General features: G+C 45.8%; 1 protein-coding gene across 3 annotated transcripts in view; it reads right to left on the reverse strand.

Moving 5' to 3' along the window:
- Window positions 1-24,658, reverse strand: part of GRID2IP (Grid2 interacting protein) — a 106,406-nt gene that overhangs the window by 25,986 nt on the left and 55,762 nt on the right. For all 3 annotated transcript variants that reach the window (XM_084641911.1, XM_084641912.1, XM_084641913.1), the window contains 6 exons: window positions 12,170-12,424; window positions 9,488-9,573; window positions 9,086-9,155; window positions 7,039-7,133; window positions 3,982-4,165; window positions 1,101-1,255 (listed from right to left, as the gene is read on the reverse strand). In XM_084641911.1, coding sequence (XP_084498037.1) covers window positions 1,101-1,255; window positions 3,982-4,165; window positions 7,039-7,133; window positions 9,086-9,155; window positions 9,488-9,573; window positions 12,170-12,424 — 845 coding nt within the window. The remainder of the gene's footprint in view (window positions 1-1,100; window positions 1,256-3,981; window positions 4,166-7,038; window positions 7,134-9,085; window positions 9,156-9,487; window positions 9,574-12,169; window positions 12,425-24,658) is intronic.

A 24,658-nucleotide genomic window follows, 5' to 3' on the forward strand; every position in this document is an offset into this window, starting at 1 on the left:
GCCATGATGGGTTTAAAATAAACTTATCAGCAAAATGTAAACGGTTTAAAACACAGGAATGTCAAAGTAATTAACAAATCTAGATACAAAGATTAAAACCTTTCATTGAAATTTACCCTCTGCCTTTTTGCTGTCTGATTGTGAAGCCCATAATCCACAGCACACCACAGTTGGTTTGTATGTTGCCACAGCAACGACAGCTAGTGACAAGGAAGAAAAGGTAGGTGCAGACTCCTTCACTGCAGGATGCAATGTGATTTGCTAATGCCACCCTAAATCTGTGGGACAGAACAAAACCTCCTAGGCAGGAGCCTCCTAGGCAGAGGCTGGAATCAAGCATGTTTCTCACTTTCTTTGTGTTATCTTTTGATGGTCCTTAATTTTAACTGAACCCTAATTGTAGACATTTCTTTATGCCACATATTGGTGACGTCAGGGAAGAAACTGCATCCATTATTTACCTCTGACTGTCTCAGATGCATTCTGCCCACTAAACCATCCATCTACTCCTGGGACTTCTATCATGCTACGCTTCTGAGCAGCCTTCAAAGAGCCACCATTTTTTAAGACAACCCATCACAAAAATATTTTTCTTTTTTTCCTCCAAAATGTGAAGTTTTCTTCCAAAGTTACACTGGTCCAAGGTGCAGGAAGAGCAGCCTTCAGTCCCGGACTACTCCCAAGTTTAAAGATCAATATCTCATGAATGATCAGGGCTAGAAACTGAGGGTCCTGATTCTGCACTGTCTTATACCATGGATAGTCATTTACACCTGTGCAAAGCGGATGTACAACACTGCCATTCTGATCAAGTAGAATTTTACACCCAGTCTTCACAGGTGTGAGTGACTATACAAGGTGCAAGGCAGGGGAGAATCAGGCCCCAGAGCTCTGTCCCATTCAAGAAAGGATGGCAAGCCACCCTTTCTAATGAAATTCACCACTTTTTTCTAGCCCTAGCACAACACAAGATATTTAACCTAACCTCCACTAATCTTAGGCAGCTCTTGACAATGTGATAACATGCAACAAGTCCTGATCCCCAGGGATGTCAAGAGACACAGCGTGCACATGTCAGAGTACAGGAGCTTTCCTCTCACCTGCCACCAACTTGTAACCAAGGAACCTGGCAATCTTTTGCTGGCAGTGCTCCTGCTCTTCATATGTCAATAGCTGGTAGATAAACTGCCAAATGATCTGCTTGACTGGTGTGTCCAGCACAGGGTACACATCCACTATAAGAGTATCGATGTTCCTGCACAGGTGAAAAGAGAAGGCAAGACAATGATCACCTACTTTTGCTGCAGTATTCCTTCCCATGAAAACTCCCTTTTTGTTTCATCACTTTCTGTCCTATATTTTAGGTTTTAGATTTTAGCTCCTGTAGCCAGGGGCTTGTCTCTTATTTGTCTGTGTAATTGTACTGGGCCCTTTATAAGCAGGCACTGCCAGCCCATTTGGCATGGCACCGGTACTTGTCTCTTTAAAGCAAGAGAATTCTGGGAAATGTAAAAAGAAAAGGAGTACTTGTGGCACCTTAGAGACTAACCAATTTATTTGAGCATAAGCTTTCGTGAGCTACAGCTCACTTCATCGGATGCATACTGTGGAAACTGCAGAAGACATTATATACACAGAGACCATGAAACAATACCTCCCCCCACCCCACTCTCCTGCTGGTAATAGCTTATCTAAAGTGATCACTCTCCTTACAATGTGTATGATAATCAAGTTGGGCCATTTCCAGCATAAATCCAGGTTCTCACCCCCCCATCCCCCCTCCAAAAACCACACACACAAACTCACTCTCCTGCTGGTAATAGCTTATCCAAAGTGACCACTCTCCTTACAATGTGCATGATAATGAAGGTGGGCCATTTCCAGCATAAATCCAAGTTTAACCAGAACGTCTGAGGGGAGGGGGGTAGGAAAAAACAAGGGGAAATAGGTAGCCTACCCCCTCCCCCCCCCAGACGTTCTGGTTAAACTTGGATTTATGCTGGAAATGGCCCACCTTGATTATCATACACATTGTAAGGAGAGTGGTCAGTTTGGATGAGCTATTACCAGCAGGAGAGTGAGTTTGTGTGTGTGTGGGGGGGAGAAAACCTGGATTGAAAACTGTGAAAACTGATGGTGATGGTAATGCTCCCATTGATTTTAGTGTGTGCAGCATTGCGGCCTGAAGGTGAAGAAGAAATGAAGGAGAAGTGCTATGAACAGTACTTGTTATTGGTGCATTTTTATTTAGTAGCTTATACCACCACAGACAGTCCCTCATCTTCCATGGAGCTAAATTCTGAAGCTTCCCTTGGAGCTCCTAGTGAAATCAATGGGCCAATCCGCTCCCTACTCCATTTCTACTCAGTCCTTACTCAGGCAAAGATCCCAGTGAAGTCAGCAGGAGTTTAACTAACTGACTAACTCTGGGTAGGAGCTCTGGATCTGACCACTGGCATTTACACCTGTAAACTTGCCATAGTAACTAATATCCAGTGGAAGGGAGAGGGGAGCCAGGCTGCTTTTCCCAATGAATGCCAGGACTCTAAGAAAGATGGTCCTGAGCAGCCCTTCTGGGGACATTATCACTCCTAATATCCAAATGTCAGGCCTGATGATGGCTTTATCAGCATTGTCTGAAAAAGGGTAAGGGTCAAGGGTAGAAAACAAGTGTGTTATTGAAGCTCTCAATGCCTCCATAAGATCAGTTTCAAGGCCTGCAGCAGGGCAAAGAGGATGTGTTCAATTACAGGAAGAAAAGTTTGCCAGCGGGAGGCATTCTTGTGCTAAGGCCAAGGGAACACATTTGCCAAAATGCTGAAAGGAGCAATAAGAGAGGAATAAAATGCAATGAAAACTAAACAAAAGGGGCTGACTGTCAGAACAGGACATGCTGTTGGCTCAGGGTCTGTCCAGGCAGCCAGAGACCTCTAGCTGCATGAAAAGAACAAGGTAATTTTTATGTTGGAATAAGAGTGAATGGGTGAATTAGGGGTGAATCTCAAAAGGTAATAAGTTTGGATGATTCCCTGACCCCTCAGTGGGTTGGGCATCTGGCCAGATGGGGCTTTCCACCCTATTACCTCAATGCTTTCTCTGATGGATATATACAGGGTAGGTATGGAATACAGATCGGTACCCTAGTGGATGCTCATCACTTGTGGGAGAAGAGAAACTGCACCTCATGTTGCCTTCCAGCACCCTTAAACAGCAGCCCTGAGTATCTCAGTAGGGAAGCAATGGCCACATCTCCTCATCCAGAGCAACAGTCACTGTGATACAGGGCCCCGCAGATAGTTGGAGAACATAGCCAAGAAAGTAAGGAAATCTCAGTTGAATCCTTTACACTGTTCTGGAAAGATCCCTTCAAAGCCTTATAACAACTCAACAAATCCATCCCAGGTTTACTCTGGGACCAGGCATAACGGGAAAGAACAAAGTTTTGGGCTTGATCCTGCAAAGTGCTGAGTGACTTCAACTCTAAGTGAAGTCAGTGGGTATTGAGGGTGCTCAGCATCTTACAGGATCAAGTCCTTAATCCCCATAATCAGTACAGTGCAGGTATCTAGGTAATGCTGATATGGTCAATAAAGCTGATGTCTGTTCCAATCATAGAATCATAGAGGATTAGGGTTGGAAGAGACCTCAGGAGATCATCTAGTCCAACCCTCTGCTCAAAGCAGGACCAAGCCCAACTAAATCATCTCAGCCAGGGCTTTGTCAAGCGGGGCCTTAAAAACCTCTAAGGAAGGAGATTCCACCACCTCCCTAGGTAACGCATTCCAGTGCTTCACCCCCTTGCTAGTGAAATAGTTTTTCCTAATATCCAACCTAGACCTCCCCCACTGCAACTTGAGACCATTTCTCCTTGTTCTGTCATCTGCCATCAATACCAAGACTCAGTGCTTTGATCCAAGAAGCAGATTCTAATCAGGGACACCAACACAACCAACTAAAGGAGTACAGCATTTAACAAGTTACCGATGCTGGAAGAAGCTTTCTAGTGATTTGCAGATGATGTAGCGCTCGGGTGGTGTCAACAGACGTTCCAGCTGCTGATTGAAGGTCCTTCCTTGGATCTTGATGCTAGAAGGAAGTATCTCTGCCACCCACTGCAGGGAGGTGAGGGCTGAGGAGGGGTTTAGGGAGTCAGCAGACTCAGAATCTGCAGCACATGGGCACAAAGGAAAGAGATTATTAAATGGATAAAGAACAGGAGGCAACACAGAATCCTAGCATCAGGTTTAGGCACCTGAATCCAGTTTCAGCCATAATACCTCTGGGGGAATCTGAACTCCAGCATGAAGAGGAGAAGTGATTTAAAGAGCTGGGAATGATTGCAGCCAAGTCTGCTGTGAAAAGACAAGAAGGACTCAAGTCCACCAACACCTATCCCTGGTTTCAGAGTAGCAGCTCTGTTAGTCTGTATCCGCAAAAAGAAGTACTCCTTTTCTTTTTGCGAACACCTATCCCTGTAACTTCAAGGAATTTCTTCCCTTGGAGAAGAAAAACTATCAAACTATCAAGGCCAAAGGGTCTCTAGCCTTTAAAACAAACCTAGAAAAAAACCCTAACGTGCATAGCCTTATAGCTATACCTGACAATCCTCAGAACCTTCTGCCCTCATTTTATTAACTGTTCCACTTTTACATATACTCAGGCAAAACTCCCATTAGCTTCAATGCAAGTCTTGCCTGAACAGACCTCAAGAACTGGTTCAATCTTTGTGTCTCTGATCCCTGTATACCTGCAGCTTCGATTGCCCAGGCATCCTGGACTCTGCATCCTGTTCTTATCAGTAGGAAGGACTCTGATAAGGCCAGACCAGCGAGGTAGCATAGAGTGTGAATTATGAGTGGAAACCCACCAAGACCAATATTAAAAGGAATGTGTGAGGGAGCATATGTGCAGCTTTGTCTCAGAATAAAACAGACCTAACAGACTAAATTTACAAAAACACTACAGCCACTGAAAAGCAATGTGGTGAAGAGGGTACTTTAGCTCGTCAGAAGATACCCTGGCTGAACCACAGCTTATCATTAACCTTGCCATTCTCAAATGTGCTGAACCCCATATAAACAGAATAAACTATCATGGAGCTTCTATTGTTTCAATAGTCCTGACATTTAATCAGTACAAAAAGAGACTTTCAGACCTTTCTCTGCTCTTTTGGATATGGTTTACGTCCTCTCATGAGTCATAATTTCTAAAGTGAAGGATTCTTTTTAAGAATAGCAAATATACACAAAATCATATACTTTCTTTTTCTATAGAACCTTCTGCTGAGAATCTCAAAGCACTTTACAGACATGAATGTACTTAGCCCTCGCAACACCCTCTTTGAGTGCAATATTACTCAAATGTTATATTTGGGTACACTGAGGCACAAAGAGGTCAAATTACTTTGCCACAGTCACGCTGTACTGCTCCTACCACTGAAGTGCAGCCACCTCTGGAGTGGAACACAGCAGCTGTTTAGCAGCGCACTGCAATACTGCACAAAACTGTATCCAACAGAACCTAGAGAGGGAATTTAGGGCTACAAAATGGAATTACCCAAGTAGGCATTTGGCAAGGCACCAGACCTAAAAACCAGATACTTTTTTTTTTTTGCGAGGAAGGATTGTCCAGTGGTTGGTGCACCAGCCTAGGTGTCCCAGGTTCAATTCCCTGCTCTGCCACTAACTTTCTGTGTGACCTTGGACAAGTCACTTAGCCTCTTTGTGCCTCAGTTCCCAATCTGTGATAATAGCACTGCCCTCCCTGACCGGGGTGCTGAGAGAATAAATCCAATAAAGACTGTAAAGTGCATTGGGATCTACTGATGCAAAGTGCTATGTAAGAAATAGGTATTAATTATTATTATTTATTATTATTCATTATTAAGTAGCCAGGATTCCAGTTTTCCTTCTCATCCAAAAGACAGCACTTTCAGCAGCACCAAGCCCCTAACACTTGGCTCTGGAATGGTTTCAGTAGTGAGGGAAAGGGAACAGTGCCATTCATGGAATCCCAATAGTATTTCCTGAGGCTAGGTGTTCCTTGGCAGCATTCCAACAAAATACTGACCAAGCCTGCCCTGGGCTTAGGAAATGACTTAGGGCTTGTCTACACTGCACCAAAGTACAGATGATGGGCGCGTGAACTGTAGGCACCACAGTGCTGTGCTCTAACCGGCCCAAGTGCACGCTGCTGGCATGAACTGAAATGTATCTAGTTCATGTTACTGCACTCCTGTTTGAAAGAGGACTATGTTAATGCACCTTTTAGTTCACACCCACAGCAGCCACACAGGGCAGTGAGAGCGTAGCGCTTTGGTGCACTCTGTAATTACACATGCTCCCCCCACCCACTTTCCCATAGGCCACAGTGCAGTGTGGACATAGCTTCAGTCACCTATACATTGTGGGCCAAGCTCTCCTCTCCGCTGCACTGAAGTCAATGGAGTTGCTCTGGTGAAACACTAGAGTTTGCCCCATATGTTCTGATGACTCTGACATTCTCACCACAAGTTACACAGGATAAATTATTCTGAACACAGCAGAGTTACATTAAATAAGAGGTACAAAATTACATATTCAGCAACATATGCACTGGTGTGTTCATTTAGTCATATACACAGCACAGGCTTTGAATGCAGGTCATTCTAAAGGGCCAGCACAGGAAACTAACAGCAGTATGGTGATCCCTTGGATAGCAGTGTGTGTCTAAGACCAAGCTTGCTCCCTCAAGACTGGCAGCAGCAACTCTGACTGCAGAGGAAAAATGCTCAGCTGTTGCGGGAGGAACTACCTTTCATCACTGTCCAGTGACTCTCCAGCTAACTCAGGAGCAGTGTCAGGCTGAAGCCAATATGTGAAATTTGTTGGGGAGCATAGGAGAAACCTGGCAGATTCCTTCACCAGGTTTAGTGGTTTGAAGGATAGTCATCCCCACCCCACCCCCAGCCCCACCAGGCACTGACACGGCAAATTCACAAGTGAATTCCAGGTTTTCCGTTCTGTCTACCTGTTGTGCATTTCTCTTTAATAATCTTACCAACTGGAAAATGGACCATCCCTTCTTCCACAACCAGGGTAGGCATTGCCCCACTGCCCTGCAGCATGGACACCACCTTATCATGGGAGCAATTCCTGCAGAGCCAAACAAAGAGAACCCAGATAAATAACACTTTCAGAGTCTGCACTGCACCCACCATTCGTGACATGGGCATCTCTGAAGTCTCCTTAGAAAGGGTTGACAAGAAAAGTAGGACTCATCTAACAGGAACATAACAAATTTGGGGGGGACACCCAAACCAGGGCACAATGGCAGGTGTTTGACAGCTGCACCCCTTGGTATAAAATGGAGAAGACCACAGCTGCCTTCATCTTTAAGACTGGGACTATAAATTCTGCATGCTGCTCAGACGGAGTATGGTACTCTAGCTGTAGTCTTCCTGGGCTGCAGCTCTGCATTAGAGATGTAGGAGCAAATTCTGCTCATGGTTACATCTATCCCATGCAGAACAGAATCTAGCAGTGGATCTCATTGTAGAACATTTATGGGATGTTCTTGGCCATGCCTGCAGCATGGAATAACTACAGAGCATGTATATGAAGGGAGTCAAGGAGTCTGTTGCGGCTAATGATGAAGGCACTTCTGCAGCTCATGCTGACACACTCCTTAACTGATCTTTCCATCTAACATGATACACTTTCACAGAGCCTTGTCTCCCACTTCTCTTGCTACATAAAGAGAAGATCCAAAGTGAGGACGAAACACGTTTTTCCTGCTGATGGTATTGCCATTTTTGGATAAAGTACAAGCAGACCTGAGACATTGTTTGCCAAAATGCAGGATAAGAGGGTAATCTACAAATAGTCTCAGCTGTTTTCTGGGGATGCTGCTTCAGCCAAAAGTTTGCTGAATCAGCTGAAAACCGAGAACTCAGGAATCAGCCAAAGTGGCATTAGATGTTTAACCTTTAAATATTAATCACTCTTTTACCATGCAGACTGTTCTAGCACTTCACTTCTGCTTATTGTTCAGTAAGATTTAGCCCTAGAATAAATGCTACTGTCATTGTATAATGGGACACAGAGCGAGCCAAGATTTGGTGGGGTTGGACTACTTTGTTTTTTATAATCCTTGTTAGTGCAAATAGTAGGTGGAGAAAAGTAGTTCTGGATGGAAATATTACTGTCTGTGTAGTTTTATGCTCAGGATCCTGTTCCAGGGGTGATCCATGGATTGGTTTGTACCTTGCCCCTTCCACACTATGTAACACATGGAACTGAATTGACACTGATTCAAGTCAGAGGTTCCAGGATTGTTACTTTTAAGAGCTGTATTGTTTATATTATTTCACGCATTATGCATGGCTATTGGCAGAATGAACTCTAAATAAACGAAGGGAATGGAAGACAAGAGTCTGGAATACTAATCTTACAGAAATGATAATATTAAAATAAAACATTTGCATGAGACCAGGATCACTGCAGAGACATCTATGCCTGCATATATATGTTACACACACACACCCCTTGCACAAAAGCACCTCAGACCTTACGTAAGTAGCCACTTAGTGCACATACCTACCACATCCTTCCTCACAAACTTGCACACCTCTCATGTTCATGAAGACAGCTGTGCTTGGCTATTTCACACTATCCTGGGTTCTCATAAAAAAATGGCCACACTGGGTCAGACCAATGGTCCATCTAGCCCAGTATCCTGTCTTCCGACAGTAGCCAGTACCAGATGCTTCAGAGGGAAAGAACAGAACACAGTACTTATTGAGTGAGCCCTCCCCTGCCATCCAGTCCCAGCTTCTGGCAGTCAGAGGTTTAGGGACACTCTAAGCATGGGGCTGCATCCATGACTATCTTGGCTAATAGCCACTGATGGACCCATCCTCCATGAACTTATCTTTTTTTAATCCATTTATGCTTTTGGCTTTTACAACATCCCCCAGCAATTAGTCCCACAGGTTGACTGTGCATTGTGTGAAGAAGTACTTCCTTATGTTTGTTTTAAACTTGCTGCCTATTAAGCAGCATCATTTAAGCCATTTTGAAGATAGTTTTAACAGCCAGCATCTCACCTCATATCCAGTCCATTGAGAAATAAGATTCGGTCTCCAGCTTTGAGAGCAGCCTTCTCAGCTGGGCTGCCTAAATACAGGAGGAAATGAAATAGGTCACTTAGCTGTACTGGTCTTTTAGTGTGGGATGCATTAAGGCTGCTGACAAAGTAACATGCAGATTGTGGATATGGTTACAGTTACAGGGGACCTCTGCTTAGAGGGAAGTTAGTCTATTGGAAGAATGACTTCACTAGAAAAGGTCCAATTCATAAAGATACTCTGGGGCAAAGCAGCTTGACAGCATCAAAGGGCCGAGAGTTTACGCTAAAGTAATAAAAACTAATAATGTTTCTGGCAGCCATTCAGACTAGATCTTGGGTGTAAAGCTCAATGTCACCTGGTAATGTCAGGTTTCCTTACCAGGCAGAATGGACTCAATCCACACGGGGGCATGTCCACGTAACGTGAAGCCAAAGCTTTTGCTGCCTTTGTAAACTCGAACAGTTCTGCAGGTGGAAAATCAAAAATCAAAACCTAAAAAGCTTTTGGTTCCTGTTTCATATTCCCTTCCTCCATCATGGCACGTTTTGGACCTTTTTCACACTGGATTTCACTAGCACTGAATTGGGCGCCCTCTACTTAAGGTGGATACAAATTGATGATTTTTTTTAAATAAAAAAATTCAGATTTTTTTAAAATTTAAATTAGATTTTTTAAATTTAAATCAGAGTTTTTGGTTTAAATTAAATGCAGGTTTATTTTTTAAACATAAACCTATTTAAAATTGCCAACCAATGTTAAAGCCTAAACTTATTATAATCTATTAAAATCATTACAATGAAATACAGAACAAGAATAGGTTTCAGAGTAGCAGCCGTGTTAGTCTGTATTCGCAAAAAGAAAAGGAGGACTTGTGGCACCTTAGAGACTAACCAATTTATTAGAGCATAAGCTTTCGTGAGCTACAGCTCACTTCCTGAGGAAGTGAGCTGTAGCTCACGAAAGCTTATGCTCTAATAAATTGGTTAGTCTCTAAGGTGCCACAAGAACAAGAATACTAAGCCTGACATGTTTTCTGCCAAATTTTAAGAAAGTTCCAAATGAAACTTTCTGGAAGCTAAAGCTTAGCGTGCATTAACATGAGAGCTTTTGGCACAGAGCAGATGGGGGACTGAGGAGAGAGGAAGGGATGCCAGCAGCAGCAAGAGCTGCTCAGGTCTTGGAAGGAGAGTCAGAACACCCACTCCTGCTCTCCTTTGGAAATTTCCTTTCTAAGTCATTAATTAACAAATGTATAATGGTGCAGTTTAGCAGAAATACTATATTCTTAACATGAAGACACACAGACATGGTTACCTAAAGATGCAAACAATAGGGGGGAAGAATTACTTGAGGTGATACTAAGACTAAATGAGCAAGGAAAATTTGGGTGAGCATTAAAAAAAAAAATCTTCCCCTCAGGAGGTTTGTTAGACTGTGGAATTGTGTCAGGGAAATGATGGAAGCCCTCTCACTTGGGCCACTTAAAACTAGACTGGATACAGCTCTGGAAAGCTTGTTATAAGGACTGATCCTGTGCTGGCAGGGAGAGGGACTGCATGGAGTTTTGATTAGTTCCATCTCTGGCTTCTGTGCACCAAACTCCGCCCTGACTTCCATAAAGGTGTACCTGGTGTAAATCGGGGCAGAATTTAGTTTGCTGATTCTGTGAAATACAACAAGGATGCAAGAGCAAGGGAGAATCTGTGTTATAACCCCCCTTGGGAGGTACCAAGGGACCACCCTCATTCCACCCTGCTTGCAACATTCTCTTTGTAATTAGGCAATCCTAATCCTGTGGCTCCCACGGGCAGGGCAGGATAGGACTTTTCATGCTTTTGTATTAAGATGAGAGTTTTTTATTGAAAATGCTGAATGGTCTGAACTGGCCCAACATTCTGGTGTTACTATGGCACATCTAATTATAGTTAGCACAAGCCTGAGATTTGAACTCAATATGTCACTCTGGCCTGGCAGAAACTGGGAGTGCCATGGTGGTGACGTGCTGGGACCCAGAGAGACAGTAGCTTGCGTCAATCTGTAGACACTTCTGGACACTTTAGGCATAGCATTCATAAGCTCTGGAGAGAGCCACATCCAGCCCTTCTCAACCAGGGGGAGGTCCAGTCACTCTGATGTAGATAAGGAGGGGAGTCAAAGTAACTCAAGAGGGGAGACTCTGGACTACGAGAGAAGTGCGGGAGGCTCCTCTACACCTGGGGAGGGAATGGCCTGGTCCCAACTCGTGGGGAATCCTGCCTGCAGAAGGATTTTTTCTGTGTTTGTGCCCATCAGTAAGATTCTGGTAGGCATGTAAGCAATTTAAGCATCTCATGATGGCTTTACAGTCAGTCCCGTAGGAGGATTCACCAGCTGTGATGACAATGAAAAAAAGAAGCCAGCACATTCTTTTGTGAAGTATGAAATGAGATCGGGGAGAAGGGAAGGGAACACATATCCTACTAGTCACTGGGGAATGGTTCAAACAGGCTCCTTGAGGCCTCCAAGCATTCTGAGGTCTAGCCACATAGGAGCCATGGAAATGGGTGTTTCACACCTCTCATCCCTTCCCCCAATTTCTGCTACAGCTTCTAGTGGCCTCCCATAGATGGTGCTGAAGAGTTCCCAGCAATCATACAATCCAGCATATGCTCTGAGAAACTGAACATTGTGCATGCAGCCTACAATGGGGACCTACATCGCATCAGACCTGGGCCATGCAGGAAGGAATTCCACAACCCCTAGCAGAGCACGCCCTCTTTCCCAGAAAGAATTCATTGAAACAACTTTAGAAAACCAACTGAAATGAAAGGATCTACCAGGAGATGGGTACTGTGACATGGAGCCCAAACTTTCTCAGAGTTCAAAGGGGAGATGGTTACAAAAAGGCCACAATTCAGTCTCATTTCTATACTAAATTCACTTGCTATGAGCCACCGAAGTCATGTTTTTAATCTCTTCCCTTTTCCCCATTACAGTGCACCTGCTTCTTCACAATAACCAAGCTTTGTTATACTAAAGATCAACCAGCTTTGCATTTGAAGATTAAAGGAAGGACATTACCTGCGGGCAGCCCCTGATCCCACACTGCTGGTGATCAGAGAAGTTGTCTTCCGCAAACCCTTGCTGGCTTCCTCGTGGCTCCGAGGCACCGAGCTTGCCCTGGTCGACACTAGCAGCCGCTCCTGGTGGTCTTCGCTGCGGCTGCGCCTCAGCCGGTTGGTGTGCTGCTCGCTCTTTGACCGGCAGAGTTTGCTGATCAGGCTCTGCGACACCACTTCATCAAAGCGCTGCCGGTGTTTCTTGGGGATGAAGATCCTGGCAAACATGACAGAGGAGGCAAATCAGAAGAGGAACAAAGCCAGCAGCGTCCCAGTTGTGGTGGCAGGGCTCTGGGCTCAGCGTCACCTGCAAAAAAGTTCAAAGTGGCCTCCTGCAGCACTAAACCCCACTGCACCATAAATCCATCAGCCTTCCAAACAGCAACTCATGCAAGAATACAGGACCACACCCAGTGGGCACGATCATCACATCTTTGGCTAAATCACCTGCTGGATATTTTTGTAGGATTCTGTTGCAAAGTCCTCCCCACAACTCCTTACAGCTCCAGTCAATCCTGAAAATGCTCTAATGCCACCCTCTATAGAGCAGCTGTAATTTGGGAGCAACGGCCGTGAAAACGAGAGGGATTTCTTCCAGCAGAGATGGATTTAAACGACTCTATTGCCCCCCCACCATATGCCCAGTCTCTGAATCTCCTTCAGCTACCAGTCCCTCTCTTCTGGTAATGACAAGGTTCAACTCGAATCCCAAGTTAAACACTTGCCCCATGCCAGGTAACTTCCCAAACAGCCGGGAATGAGGGAGGAAGAGTCTTGTCCCTGCAGTGTCTATTCTGTTGCCGACCAACAGGCTCTGTTTCCATGGGTTCTGGTAGTTCAACACTCCATTGATTTTTTTCCCTTCAGCATCTGGAAACCGCTATGGTATTTGCTGTGTATATGAAGTATCATGGTTCTACAGCGTGTGTCGTAGCAAAAAGGATTTTTAAAGTTGATCAGCCTGATGGTAATTCATAGGAACTATGTTCTGACAGCAAAAGCAGGATGAAATCATCTGCCTTCCTCCAGGCATGCTCTATATTACTGATATTCAGGTGTATAAACACCCCCACATTAACGTCCCTGCACATTGAGAATGCCAAGCTACCACCTCCAGACATTTACTGTTTTTTTATTGGGACAATCTGCCGCGCAGAATTTGGATATCCATCTCCCCTCACCCACCTTTCCTGCAATAGTATCTTAACACACACCAACACTCCAACTCCTCTGTATTTGAGCTTATCTCTTGGCTATGGGGGTGAAAGAGAAAGATATTGTTGTCTTTCTTACTCTTGGAAGATGCTCTGATATTAGGGTGATGGGTGCCAGTATAATAAGATTAGATAGGAAGAAAGAGATTACCAAGAACTGAAAGGCAGAAAGGAGAGAGATGCTAAACAGGCAGCTTTTAAACTCATACCATGTCTATCATATTAGCAGCAGCATTTGATATATAGAAAATGCAAAGTGATTTTCTATAACAATTTCTCTCTCTCCAGCATACTGAATCCTAAGGAATCCCAAAGCACTACCCAAGCTATATACATACAGCACCATTAAAATGCAGCCACCTCTGGGGTGGAGGGAAGCAACCAGCACAACACTGCTGGGAGGAGGAGAAATTTTGGTGGCAGAAATCAGAGCAAACTGACACTTCTGAAAAGTGCCTCCAGGAACTTTAGTATCTGCACAAAAGAAACAAGGTATTGGATTTTCGGGTCTCCTGTAAAAGACCCACATGCAGTAAACTGTATGGAACCCAATTGCTCTCCTTTGGCAGGACAAGGACAGAAATGGCTTAGGCCTCTAAGTCACCCCTCTAGCAGTGCCTGTCTGAGTTCTGTGGTTGGAAAGTTCAATCTCTTTACATTTGAGGACATTTGTTTCCTTTTGGGTACCTGTGTTCACAGCACAGGGGACATTTGAATTCCTTCTGCATAGGCAGGCAGGGGGCTTCGTAGCAGTATGTTACAGAGCAGCCAAAGAAACCTTTCTTCTAAGGGTGGATTAAAAGTGTACTGAGCCAGAGTCAATACAAACGTTAGCATGTGCGCACCACTCCTCCCCCCGCCAGGGGTGAAAGTAAGTTAGAGGACTTACTGGTACACCGGAGTCCTGAGCAGGGGGTGTGGCCTCAACCGGAAGAGGCGTGGCCTTAACCAGAAGAGGCAGGGCCTTATATCCCCGGGCCCTTTAAATCTTGATTTAAAGGGCCAGGGCTCCAGCTGCGGTAGTGGCGACTGGGAGCCCGGGGCCCTTTAAATCACCCCCGAGCTACCAGCTGCAGAGGTGGCTGGGAGCCTTGGGGCTTGGGGGCGATTTAAAGGGCTCAGGGCTCCAGCTGCCGCTATCGCAGCAGAGCCCTGGGCCCTTTAAATCACTGAGGAGCCCTGGGGGCTCCCGGCTGCCACCACTATCCCAGGGCTCTGGCAGAGCTTTAAAGGGCCTGGGGCTCCGCTGTGGTAGCAGCTGCCGGAGCCCCGGGCCCTTTAAATCCCCGCCTGAGCCCTGCTGCCCGAGCCCTGGGGTAGTGGTGGCTGGGCTCCATCAGAGATTTAAAGGGCCCCGGGGCTCCAGCCGCCACTACCACCCCGGGCCTTTAAACGCCCGCTGGAGCCCCACCACCGCTACTCCAGGGCTTTGGCAGCAGGGCTCCGGTGGGGATTTAAAGGGCCGGGGCAGTAGGAGTGGCTGGAGCTCCGGGGCTCTTTAAATCCCCACCAGAGCCCCCCCACCCCTACCCCAGGGCTCGGGCAGCAGGGCTCAGGCGGGGATTTAAAGGGCTTGGGGCTCCAGCCGCCGCTACTGTCCGGCCCTTTAAATCCCCTCCGGAGCCCGCCGCCGCTACCCCAGGGCTTCGGCAGCAGGGCTCAGGCGGGGATTTAAAGGGCCCCGGAAGGGTAGCGGGGGCTGGAGCTCCGGGGCCCTTTAAATCTCCGCCAGAGCCCTGCTGCCTGAGCCCCGGGGTAGTGGTAGCCAGGCTCCATCAGGGATTTAAAAGGCCCCGAGGCTCCAGCCACCGCTACCGCCCTGGCCCTTTAAATGCCCGCCAGAGCCCCACCGTCACTACCCCAGGGCTTTGGCAGCAGGGCTCCGGTGGGGATTTAAAGGGCTGGGACAGTAGGGGTGGCTGGAGCTTCGGGGCTCTTTAAATCCCTGCCATAGGCCCCCACCCCCACCCCAGGGCTCAGGCAGCAGGGCTCAGGCAGGGATTTAAAGGGCTTGGGGCTCCAGCCACCGCTACTGCCCCAGACCTTTAAATCCCCTCTGGAGCCCCGCCGCTGCTACCCCAGGGCTCGGGCAGCAGGGCTCAGGCCGGGATTTAAAGGGCCCCGGAGCTCCAGCCGCCGCTACTGCTCCGGGGCCCTTTAAATCCCCGCCAGAGCCCCGCCGCCACTACCCTGGGACTTGGGCAGCAGGGCTCAGGCCGGGATTTAAAGGGCCCCAGGGCAGTAGCAGTGGCTGGAGCTCCGGGACCCTTTAAATCCCCGCCAGAGCCCCGCCGCCGCTACCCCAGGGCTTTAAATTGCCCTCTCAGAAAGCCAGTCCTGGTACTGCGCACCGGCTCTTACCAGTACACCGTACCGGGGCGTAACGGCTTACTTTCACCTCTGCCCCCCGCCCCAACAAAGATCCACTTCCCCTGGCCTGACCGCGGTTTGTGCCATGCTTCCTGGTTGAATCAGAGTCATGTATTCCCAGGCAGTGCTCCCCCTGTCCCTTTCCATTGGGGGATGTGACCTGAGGAGCTGAAGGAGGTGGGGGACCGTGGAATCAGCGTGCATCTCTTCCTGCTTGTGACCTTCGCTAGCAGCAATCAGCTGTGCACCATGCCACCTGCTGCTCACTGCCTCACTGCTCTGAGTAGGGGATCTGGACCCCATGGCTCCTCCCTGTATCCTGACTTGACTTTGTCTTTCCATAGGGAACTTTGGCTTCCTAGTCAACATCAGTCATTGGTATAGATCCAGATCTAAACTTTGCTTTGACTTTCACCTCATGCAACCTCAGCCCAGTATCTGATAAGCAGAGTACAGCACACAGTACAGAGTACACAGTACACCTCTACTGCTGGGGTCATTTTGGCTGAAACCAATTTCCTGAGAGAGGCTTCGGCTAAAAGATTTGTGCACAACAGAGACCAACCGTGTTCTCTTTGTTACATTAGGTTCAGTGCTAGGGTGACCAGATGTCCCGATTTTATAGGGGCAGTCCCCGATTTTGGGGTTTTTTTTTGTTATATAGGCTCCTATTACCCCCTCCCCCCCTCCCCATTTTTCACATTTGCTGTCTGGTCACCTTATTCAGTGCCAACTGAACCCCTTGAAGACCATATCTCTGTCTGATAAATATTATACATGCTCTCCGTCTTCATTTGTCTGGCAAGCTGGAAAATACCAGGATCTACCAGCATACACAGAATTATCCACGGAAAAAAAAGATTCATTCAGGTTTTGAGTATATGAGAAAATTTCTTCTGCCTCTGCACGTCTCTTGTGTCGTCCCTTCTCTCGCAGTTTATTCAAGGTGAATCAATGATTCCCATGGAACTGATTAGCATGTTCCCACTAGGAGATCAGTAAACTCTCCAAAGTGTACAAGGAGGAGGAGCAGGCTCCCACCGTTAACAATGACTGTCTGGCTGACTCCCCCGGAGCCTTAGCTTTCCAGTATAGACTAGTTCACATAGAAGACTGGTCTCCATTCAGTTTCTGAGCTTTTTTTTTTTTTGCCAGTAATTGGCTCTTTATTATTAATTTTGGGCCAAGTTCTTACTTCAATTACATGCAGGCAGCCACACTGGCAGTACCATGGATGGCATGCACATCAGATAGTCAGAGGCCCCATTTTCCTGGATAAAGCTTCAGGCTTCAGCACGTGGAGCAAATTTTCATTTCCACTTACTGACTGGAATAGTGACTTAATGACATCCCAATTCACCCCAGTCCCACCCATTTGGTTTGCACTAGTTAGGGGATTATTGGGAAACTGGAATCCTTTAGCGTTTCTATAGTAACCATCCTTATAACTGAATATACCTCCATAGGGTGTCTTATTGTCAGTCTATTCTTCCACAGTTGTTCTTATTCACTACCCAATACATTCTGGCTAGAGTCAATAGTTTATTACTTTGCAGCCGTGTTGTCTTCTGGTAATCAAAATGAACTCAGTGCATAAAAAAAAATTTCTAATATCTACGGCGAACTAGGGACCCATGGTTTACAGCTTCTAAATAATCTAGATTAAAGATCACAAATGATACACATCAAGTTTTTGCTGAATTATAAGCAGAATTATTGCGCCAAACTCAGTGCTGGTTTCACAAGACCCAGCTCCATTACGTTAGTGGAGTTGTGGCCTCTTATCCAGGTGTTGAATCTGGCTCACTGTCTGACAGCCATCTATTAGTGAACACAAATCAAGCAGAGAAGAAGCTGATGGAATAATGACTGAACATCAAGAGAGGGATTGAATGGATAGTTCAGAGGTGGGATGTAGAATCAAGTAATCAGCCCAGGACAGTGGTGACCAAAAGTCATTACCATCCGATTGCTGTTTGGTGCCTTCTGTGAAATGAGTTTGTGGGTGTCAGGCCAGTTCTGAGGATGCAGCCATCCATTCACTTAAACTCCCATTACAAATGGCATTAGATGGTAATCTAGAGCCCTGGGACTGTTTAGGCCATGGGGACTAAATTACTCTCTAACCCATCGAGTGGTTCCTCCAGGTCAAATTTAACACACATTGGTGGTGAACACCAATTCCTGCTACAGTTCTGTTGCCTGTGCAATGCCCGTTCTGTGGAGAAGCAGCGAAATCCCAAGCAACAATCTGGCCCCTTCTGCCAGCATTAACATTTATTTTAAAATATTTAAAAGAAAAACAATCCCTGACTGTGCTTAGAAAATAATGAGTGTCTCTGCTGCAGCAGGAATGTTTAGCATTTGCAGCCACACTTGTCAAAGGCATCAAGCTCCCAGGAGTGTTGTCCCCCTTTATTTAGGCAACTCATCAAAAGGGATTTGGGGGAAAAAAATGGACGAATTCAGGGTAGTGGAAGGAGGGAGGGCTTTAAATCCCACATCTACCAAGTACAATGATGGCTTTAACTCCCTCTCCAGTGAAAAGCAGAACTCAAAACTAGTGTTCCTACATTAATAATAAGTAGCAACAAACTGCTTACAAGCACCCCTGAGACTGAAATATGTTCATGTTAAATTTGGTGATTGCTTAAAAAAAAAGAATTAACACATTCTTAAAAATCAGTGTGTTTGTGAATAAGTGGCTGTGACATGATACAAGGACACTGCCTAGCCCAGACCCTCAAGGGTTACTGCAGCAGTCTAGCGGGAGCAGGGAAGGGCTGCCTAGGAGGCTGGATAGCACGACTGGAGCGCTGCTTACAGGTCTGCATGTGGGGAGTAGTGGATGTAGTTGCTGTCTTTGTTTTGCTATTGCCAGTTTTGCTCTGTTTGGATTCTCTCTAAGCTCTTATAAAGGTGGCCCTGGGAAGAAGGGACCACAACTGACTGCAGGCTGCCTGACTGCTGTGTTTTGTGGGCTGGGAAATCAGCACATCCCCCCACCCACCCCTGTGACACAGAAGAGAGGATTACATTCCTTTTTCAAAAGATGACAACATATAGCTCACCTGGCACTAACTGTAACCCTCCTGGGGAGTAGGACAGCACCATCCCTATTTCTCAGATGAGGAAGCTGAGGTGCAGATAGCAAACGGGTCTCAGAATTAGGAACAGAACTCCCAGTCCTGTCCCTAACCACTACATTGTGCTTTGTTTCCCCACAAGGGTAAACGCTGGACTCTGCATGCAAAGTAACCACCCCCGCTTTTTTTTTTTTGCTGTTCAAATTTGAGGGCCAGAACCTCAATTGGTGTAAACTGGCAAAGCCAGTGTGGCTATTCCAATTCACACCAGATGAGAGCTGGCCCACACTCTTTAAATGAAAACCACAACAGAGGGAAACTACAGCTAGTATTGTAAACATGATCACAAGATATTCTAAGTGTTGCACTGCTAACTTATTCAGTGTTAAAGAATTAGGAGTTGTTAGCGAGAATGAAGGGTAAAAAACTGGTATAATAGTCTCTCTAAAACCATATGAAGTGTTTTTCATCTTCAGAGCACTTTACAAACCATTAAATAATAATTACTCACAGGGCGCCTTTCATTCGTAACTATATAGTCTACACAAGAATCATATCACTCACCACTGGAATGCATCTGGGGGATGTAACTGTTTAGCAATGGAAAAGGAGGACTTGTGGCACCTTAGAGACTAACCAATTTATTTAAGCATAAGCTTTCGTGAGCTACAGCTCACTTCATTGGATGCAAGCTCACGAAAGCTTATGCTCAAATAAATTGGTTAGTCTCTAAGGTGCCACAAGTCCTCCTTTTCTATTTGCGAATACAGACTAACACGGTTGCTACTCTGAAACCTGTTTAGCAATGATCGGTAACACTACACAACGGTGCAGGGCACAAAGTGAATACTGGATCCAAATGCAAAAGGAGTTCCTCAGCCTGCTGAATGTAATTAACTGAGGTGGGATTATTTGGCTACGGGGATGACTGTGCCCCAGCTAAAGCAAAATCCACTGTGTGCGCAAAATGTGCCAGGACTCCCTTTAGCTCCCACTATTTATTGGCGTTGAAGACACTGTTCTCTGCCCATCTAGAGCTTATATTTTGGAAAATGCAATGGTGTTTCTGAAGGTTATGTGATCTGAACCCTTAGTAATTCTCAAAAGGGAGCAGGTGGTATCAAATCTGTCTGCATGCTGAACAGATCAGATGCCAGCTGATTAATCTCTAAATATGAGCCTTTTCAATATTTTGGATCAAAGCCCAAGCCCAGTGTTGCTCCCCAGATTCTTTGGTCTGGGAACACCCCCAATGGGCTGTGCAGCTGGCACAGTCATAGTCACTCTTGCACCAAAAGTGCACCTGCTTACAATATGTTATACCATGCAGCTCTCCTTTTTGCATCCATGTTGCTAGGCCACTGAATTAAAGAAGCATTTGAGCACTAAATCTCCTTGTTAGCAATAATGCACTAGCTTAGCAAAACGCCAGTGACTGGATCGTAAATTACAATGAGTAACGGCCTCAAGACTCACATTTGGGGTGGCTGAGTAAAAACTCCATCTTATATCACAAACACCCTGCAACATCAAAGCAGAGTATATCTGTTAAGTTTATTGGAAAGCCCAGCAAAGGGACAGCAGCTCCCCACAGATTAGCTCTGGGCTTGATTCTGCCTGAGTCTCACAGAAGTTGTGCAATTCAGCAGGGAGCAGGCTTTTATGGTTGCCATTAGAGGGCATTGTAATGTCCTAAAAAAGTCACAAGTGGAGTGTCTTGTGCCTGCTCAGAGCCACTCCTTAAAACGGGTCCCTAGATTGGCTTGGTAATTCATTATACACAGGTTTCAGAGTAGCAGCCGTGTTAGTCTGTATCCGCAAAAAGAACAGGAGTACTTGTCGCACCTTAGAGACTAACAAATTTATTAGAACATAAGCTTTTGTGAGTTACAGCCCACTTCATCGGATGCATAGAATGGAACATATAGTAAGAAGAAATATATATACATACAGATAAGTTGGAAGTCGCCATACAAACTGTGAGAGGCTAATTAGTTAAGATGAGCTATTATCAGCAGGAGAAAAAAACTTCTGTAGTGATAATCAAGATGGCCCATTTAGACAGTTGACAAGAAGGTGTGAGGATACTTAACTTTAGGGAAATAGATTAAATGTGTAATGACCCAGCCACTCCCAGTCTCTGTTTAAACCCAAGTAAATGGTATCTAGTTTGCATATTAATTCAAGCTCAGCTTGAATTAATATGCAAACTAGATACCATTTACTTGGAGTCTGTTTTTGAAGCTTTTCAATTAAAAAATTGCCACCCTTAAATCTTTTACTGAGTGGCCAGAGCGATTGAAGTGTTCTCCTACCGGTTTTTGAATGTTATGATTCCTGATGTCAGATTTGTGTCCATTTATTCTTTTGCGTAGAGACTGTCTGGTTTGGCCAATGTACATGGCAGAGGGGCATTACTGGCACATGATGGCATATATCACATTGGTAGATGTGCAGGTGAACGAGCCCCTTATGGCGTGGCTAATGTGATTGGGTCCTATGATGGTGTCACTTGAATAAATATGTGGACAGAGTTGGCATCGGGCTTTGTTGCAAGGATAGGTTCCTGGGTTAGTGTTTTTGTTGTGTGCTGGAGTTGGTGGAGAGTATTTGCTTCAGGTTGGGGGGCTGTCTGTCAGTGAGGACTGGTCTGTCTCCCAAGATCTGTGAGAGTGAGGGATCATTTTTCAGGATAGGTTGTAAATCTTTGATGATGTGCTGGAGAGGTTTTAGTTGGGGGCTGAAGGTGACAGCTAGTGGTGTTCTGTTACGAAAGCTTATGCTCTAATAAATTTGTTAGTCTCTAAGTGCCACAAGTACTCCTGTTCTCATTACACACAAGGTCTACATTGACTGGAAATAAAACATTCACTTCTTTAGCCTCACTTCATGTCCTGAGCCTCTGGCTATACAGGGCTTTAGTAAAACTGAAGCAGAGACAGTCCCCAAAGAATCCCATGATGCCCGATGCATAATGGGACAGGGGCACAGCAGGAGAGTTCTGTCATCTCTGTGGGGACCTCCAGCCCAGATGAATGTGCTCTCTAAATCTTTGTTCTTTATCTTATTACAGAGCGCGAGAGAGCACTTCCATATATCAAAGGTCCTCCCAGGGACCTGTGACAGGACAGCACCATAACTTGCTCTTGCACCAGATGCTGAGACAGCTTCCATGGCTTTTGGGCCCTGACTCCCCAGAGGCTTATACCTTGTGCTGCCCTTAGCCCTGTGCAGCTGCTATAAAAATGCTACCAAATGAGAATTCCCTGCTCACTCACCACTGGATACACCCATTTTGCACAGAAGTAATTTGTGACGCAAGATGCCAGGCTGGGGAGAATCAGGCTCTATTGTAAATAAAGACACCCCTCTGTGCTGCACACGTAGAAATGACAAATGCAAATCTGCTTAGGCAAGTGGTGGTGACACAAAGGACCTGCCTCAGAGACTCTGCATTATATTGGGAAGGAGGAGCCCAGAGTGCATGGCACAAAAGTCTCAAGGTACTAAACTGACGTCTGCCCCACCGAACTAGGAGCCACAGGCCTTTCACCATTGCTAATCAGTGTGATTCTATGGGAATGCAGAGGATGGTACCTTGGAAGGCCCCTGCCAACACCTGGGAGCACTGGAAAAACATTCAAATCACCCAGTGTATATGTGCAATGTTTCTGTCCCTGCCAACTCTCAGATCAGGACCAACGCAAATTAAAGCAACAATGAAAACTGAGTTGAGTCCAGGTTTCTATGCTGAATGATCCCACTAGCCAGGCATCAGAGCACTCAACACAACTCCATCCTCTTTAACCAAATCTAAGGTGGCATTCAGCACCCTCTCCTCCCACTAACCCAATCCTGGGGAGGCATGCAGTCCCCCTTTTCCCCATCCATTGAACCTTGATTTGGGCATTCCGCACATAAATATGTCTGTTTAAACCTTTTTGTCCTCTGTAAAATCCTCAGGCTGCTTCCTGCTTCACTAAACTTCTCCCAAAAAGCAACATCACAGATGCCAGTGGTCTCTTTGTAACCCAGAGTATTTTCATTGTTGCAGAATGATGCACTTCTGGGATGCTAGTGGTGAATCAAGAAGTATCAAGAGCATTTCACGGAGGAAGAAAATATTTTATAAATGATTAATTATAAGGTATTTCCATGCTCTGTATCCCTGCAGGCTGGCTAAAGGAACATTCTTCACAGAAATCAGTGTTTAACTCATTCCGTGCATTTCACCTTAAGCAGGCATAAATCTGAAAGGACAGCTCAACAATTTAGCTTTCATCTGCACTGAGTCATCACTTCAAACTTCCACAACTAGTCATCATGCTTATTAGTTATCGCCTCTTTCTTGGGTATGCTCTAGCTGGCTATGCATTGTGTGCTGCAGAATGCAGTCATTCCGGTAGCAAAATAAATTGATGCGACAGCTTATGTCTCCCATTAAGGTTCTGCTCTGAGGTCTGAAATGGGATGGTGGAACAAGGTCAGTGAGGACTAGCAAATGGTTTAACTGCAGAGATGTCCCCAGATTGCATCAACTTACTGCAGTACTTTGGTGATACAGAAACATTGCTCCAAGCCCTGCACTGCATTATCTTTATATGACATAAAATACCATTCCATTCTGCTCATAGGAATCTCAAGCCCTGGTGCTGGTATCGTCCCTATCCATCTCCTGAACAGCTCTTCACATTTACTTTTGAGTTGAAAACCCTTGCCCTGGTTCTGGTTTCATTGACAAAAAAAGTAATTCCAAAATGACACTCCCTGACCCCAGATTGGCAGCCTCTAGGGCTCCTTTCCTCAGGCCTAAAATCTGTTACACTTCCTTCCACTCTGGTGGGAACCAGAGCCTAACCCCCTCTTCCCGAGGGCTACTACCACCTCCCATACATTCAGGGTGAAGTCTAAAGAGCTACACCTGACCCCATGTGTCAACAGTATTTAGCCAGCAGCTTTAGACAAGGCTCCAGCAGCTGCTAACAGGGTGGCTCACTGATACAGGCTCTCCAAATGTTCTGCATTTTCTTAACACAAACCGGGCAGATGACCTAGTGATAGGGGAGCCCAGGGTTCAGGACCCGAGCGCCCTAGGCTGACTGTATACTCTGTTCTGGAAACTGCTGACTGATTATACAAAGACGAAGGTAATAGCTTCCATGTTTGTATTTAGAGTCCAAAATATATAAGGGCTTGAAACTAACCCTCCCTTCACTCACACCCCCCGCCCCCAAAGCTGGAGTACAGCTGTGTAAATCTAGCATGAAAGGCCAGTCTGATGATATGCAGCTTCTCTGTGGCAACCACCACAATATGTGCAGGTCAATGGGATGAAAAAAAGAGTCAGCAGGGGCATCCAGGCCCCCGAGTTTGCTCACTCTTCAATCTATCCTGGGTTTCTGTAAGGTGCCCATCACCGTGGTAACTATGCTGTGTACCACAATTAAGCACAGCACTGAGCATGCCCTAAGTGGCAATATTCTCCCTTTGTTCCCTGTGCAAGCCTGGGAGTAGTTTTGGCTTTTCGCTTTCCTTCTTGCCTTCCGCTGCCTCCCCAGCTATCTCCCTGATTGTTGGTTGGGCCAGGGAAGCTGCTGTTACTGGAAGAAGGCTTTACGTTGCACCTAGATATGAACATGGTCAGGGTTAGACGCATCTCATCTTCTTCGGTAAGGTATCTCCCACAGCTGGGGTCCTGCCACTGTGCCCAAGCGTAGAGCATAGCTCTTTGGCCTTGTGGGATATACATCGTCAGAACACGTGGTAATTAACACGTTTTAA

Source organism: Lepidochelys olivacea (assembly GCF_965140295.1).
Source record: "Lepidochelys olivacea isolate rLepOli2 genome assembly, chromosome: 10".
NCBI lineage: Eukaryota > Metazoa > Chordata > Testudines > Cheloniidae > Lepidochelys > Lepidochelys olivacea.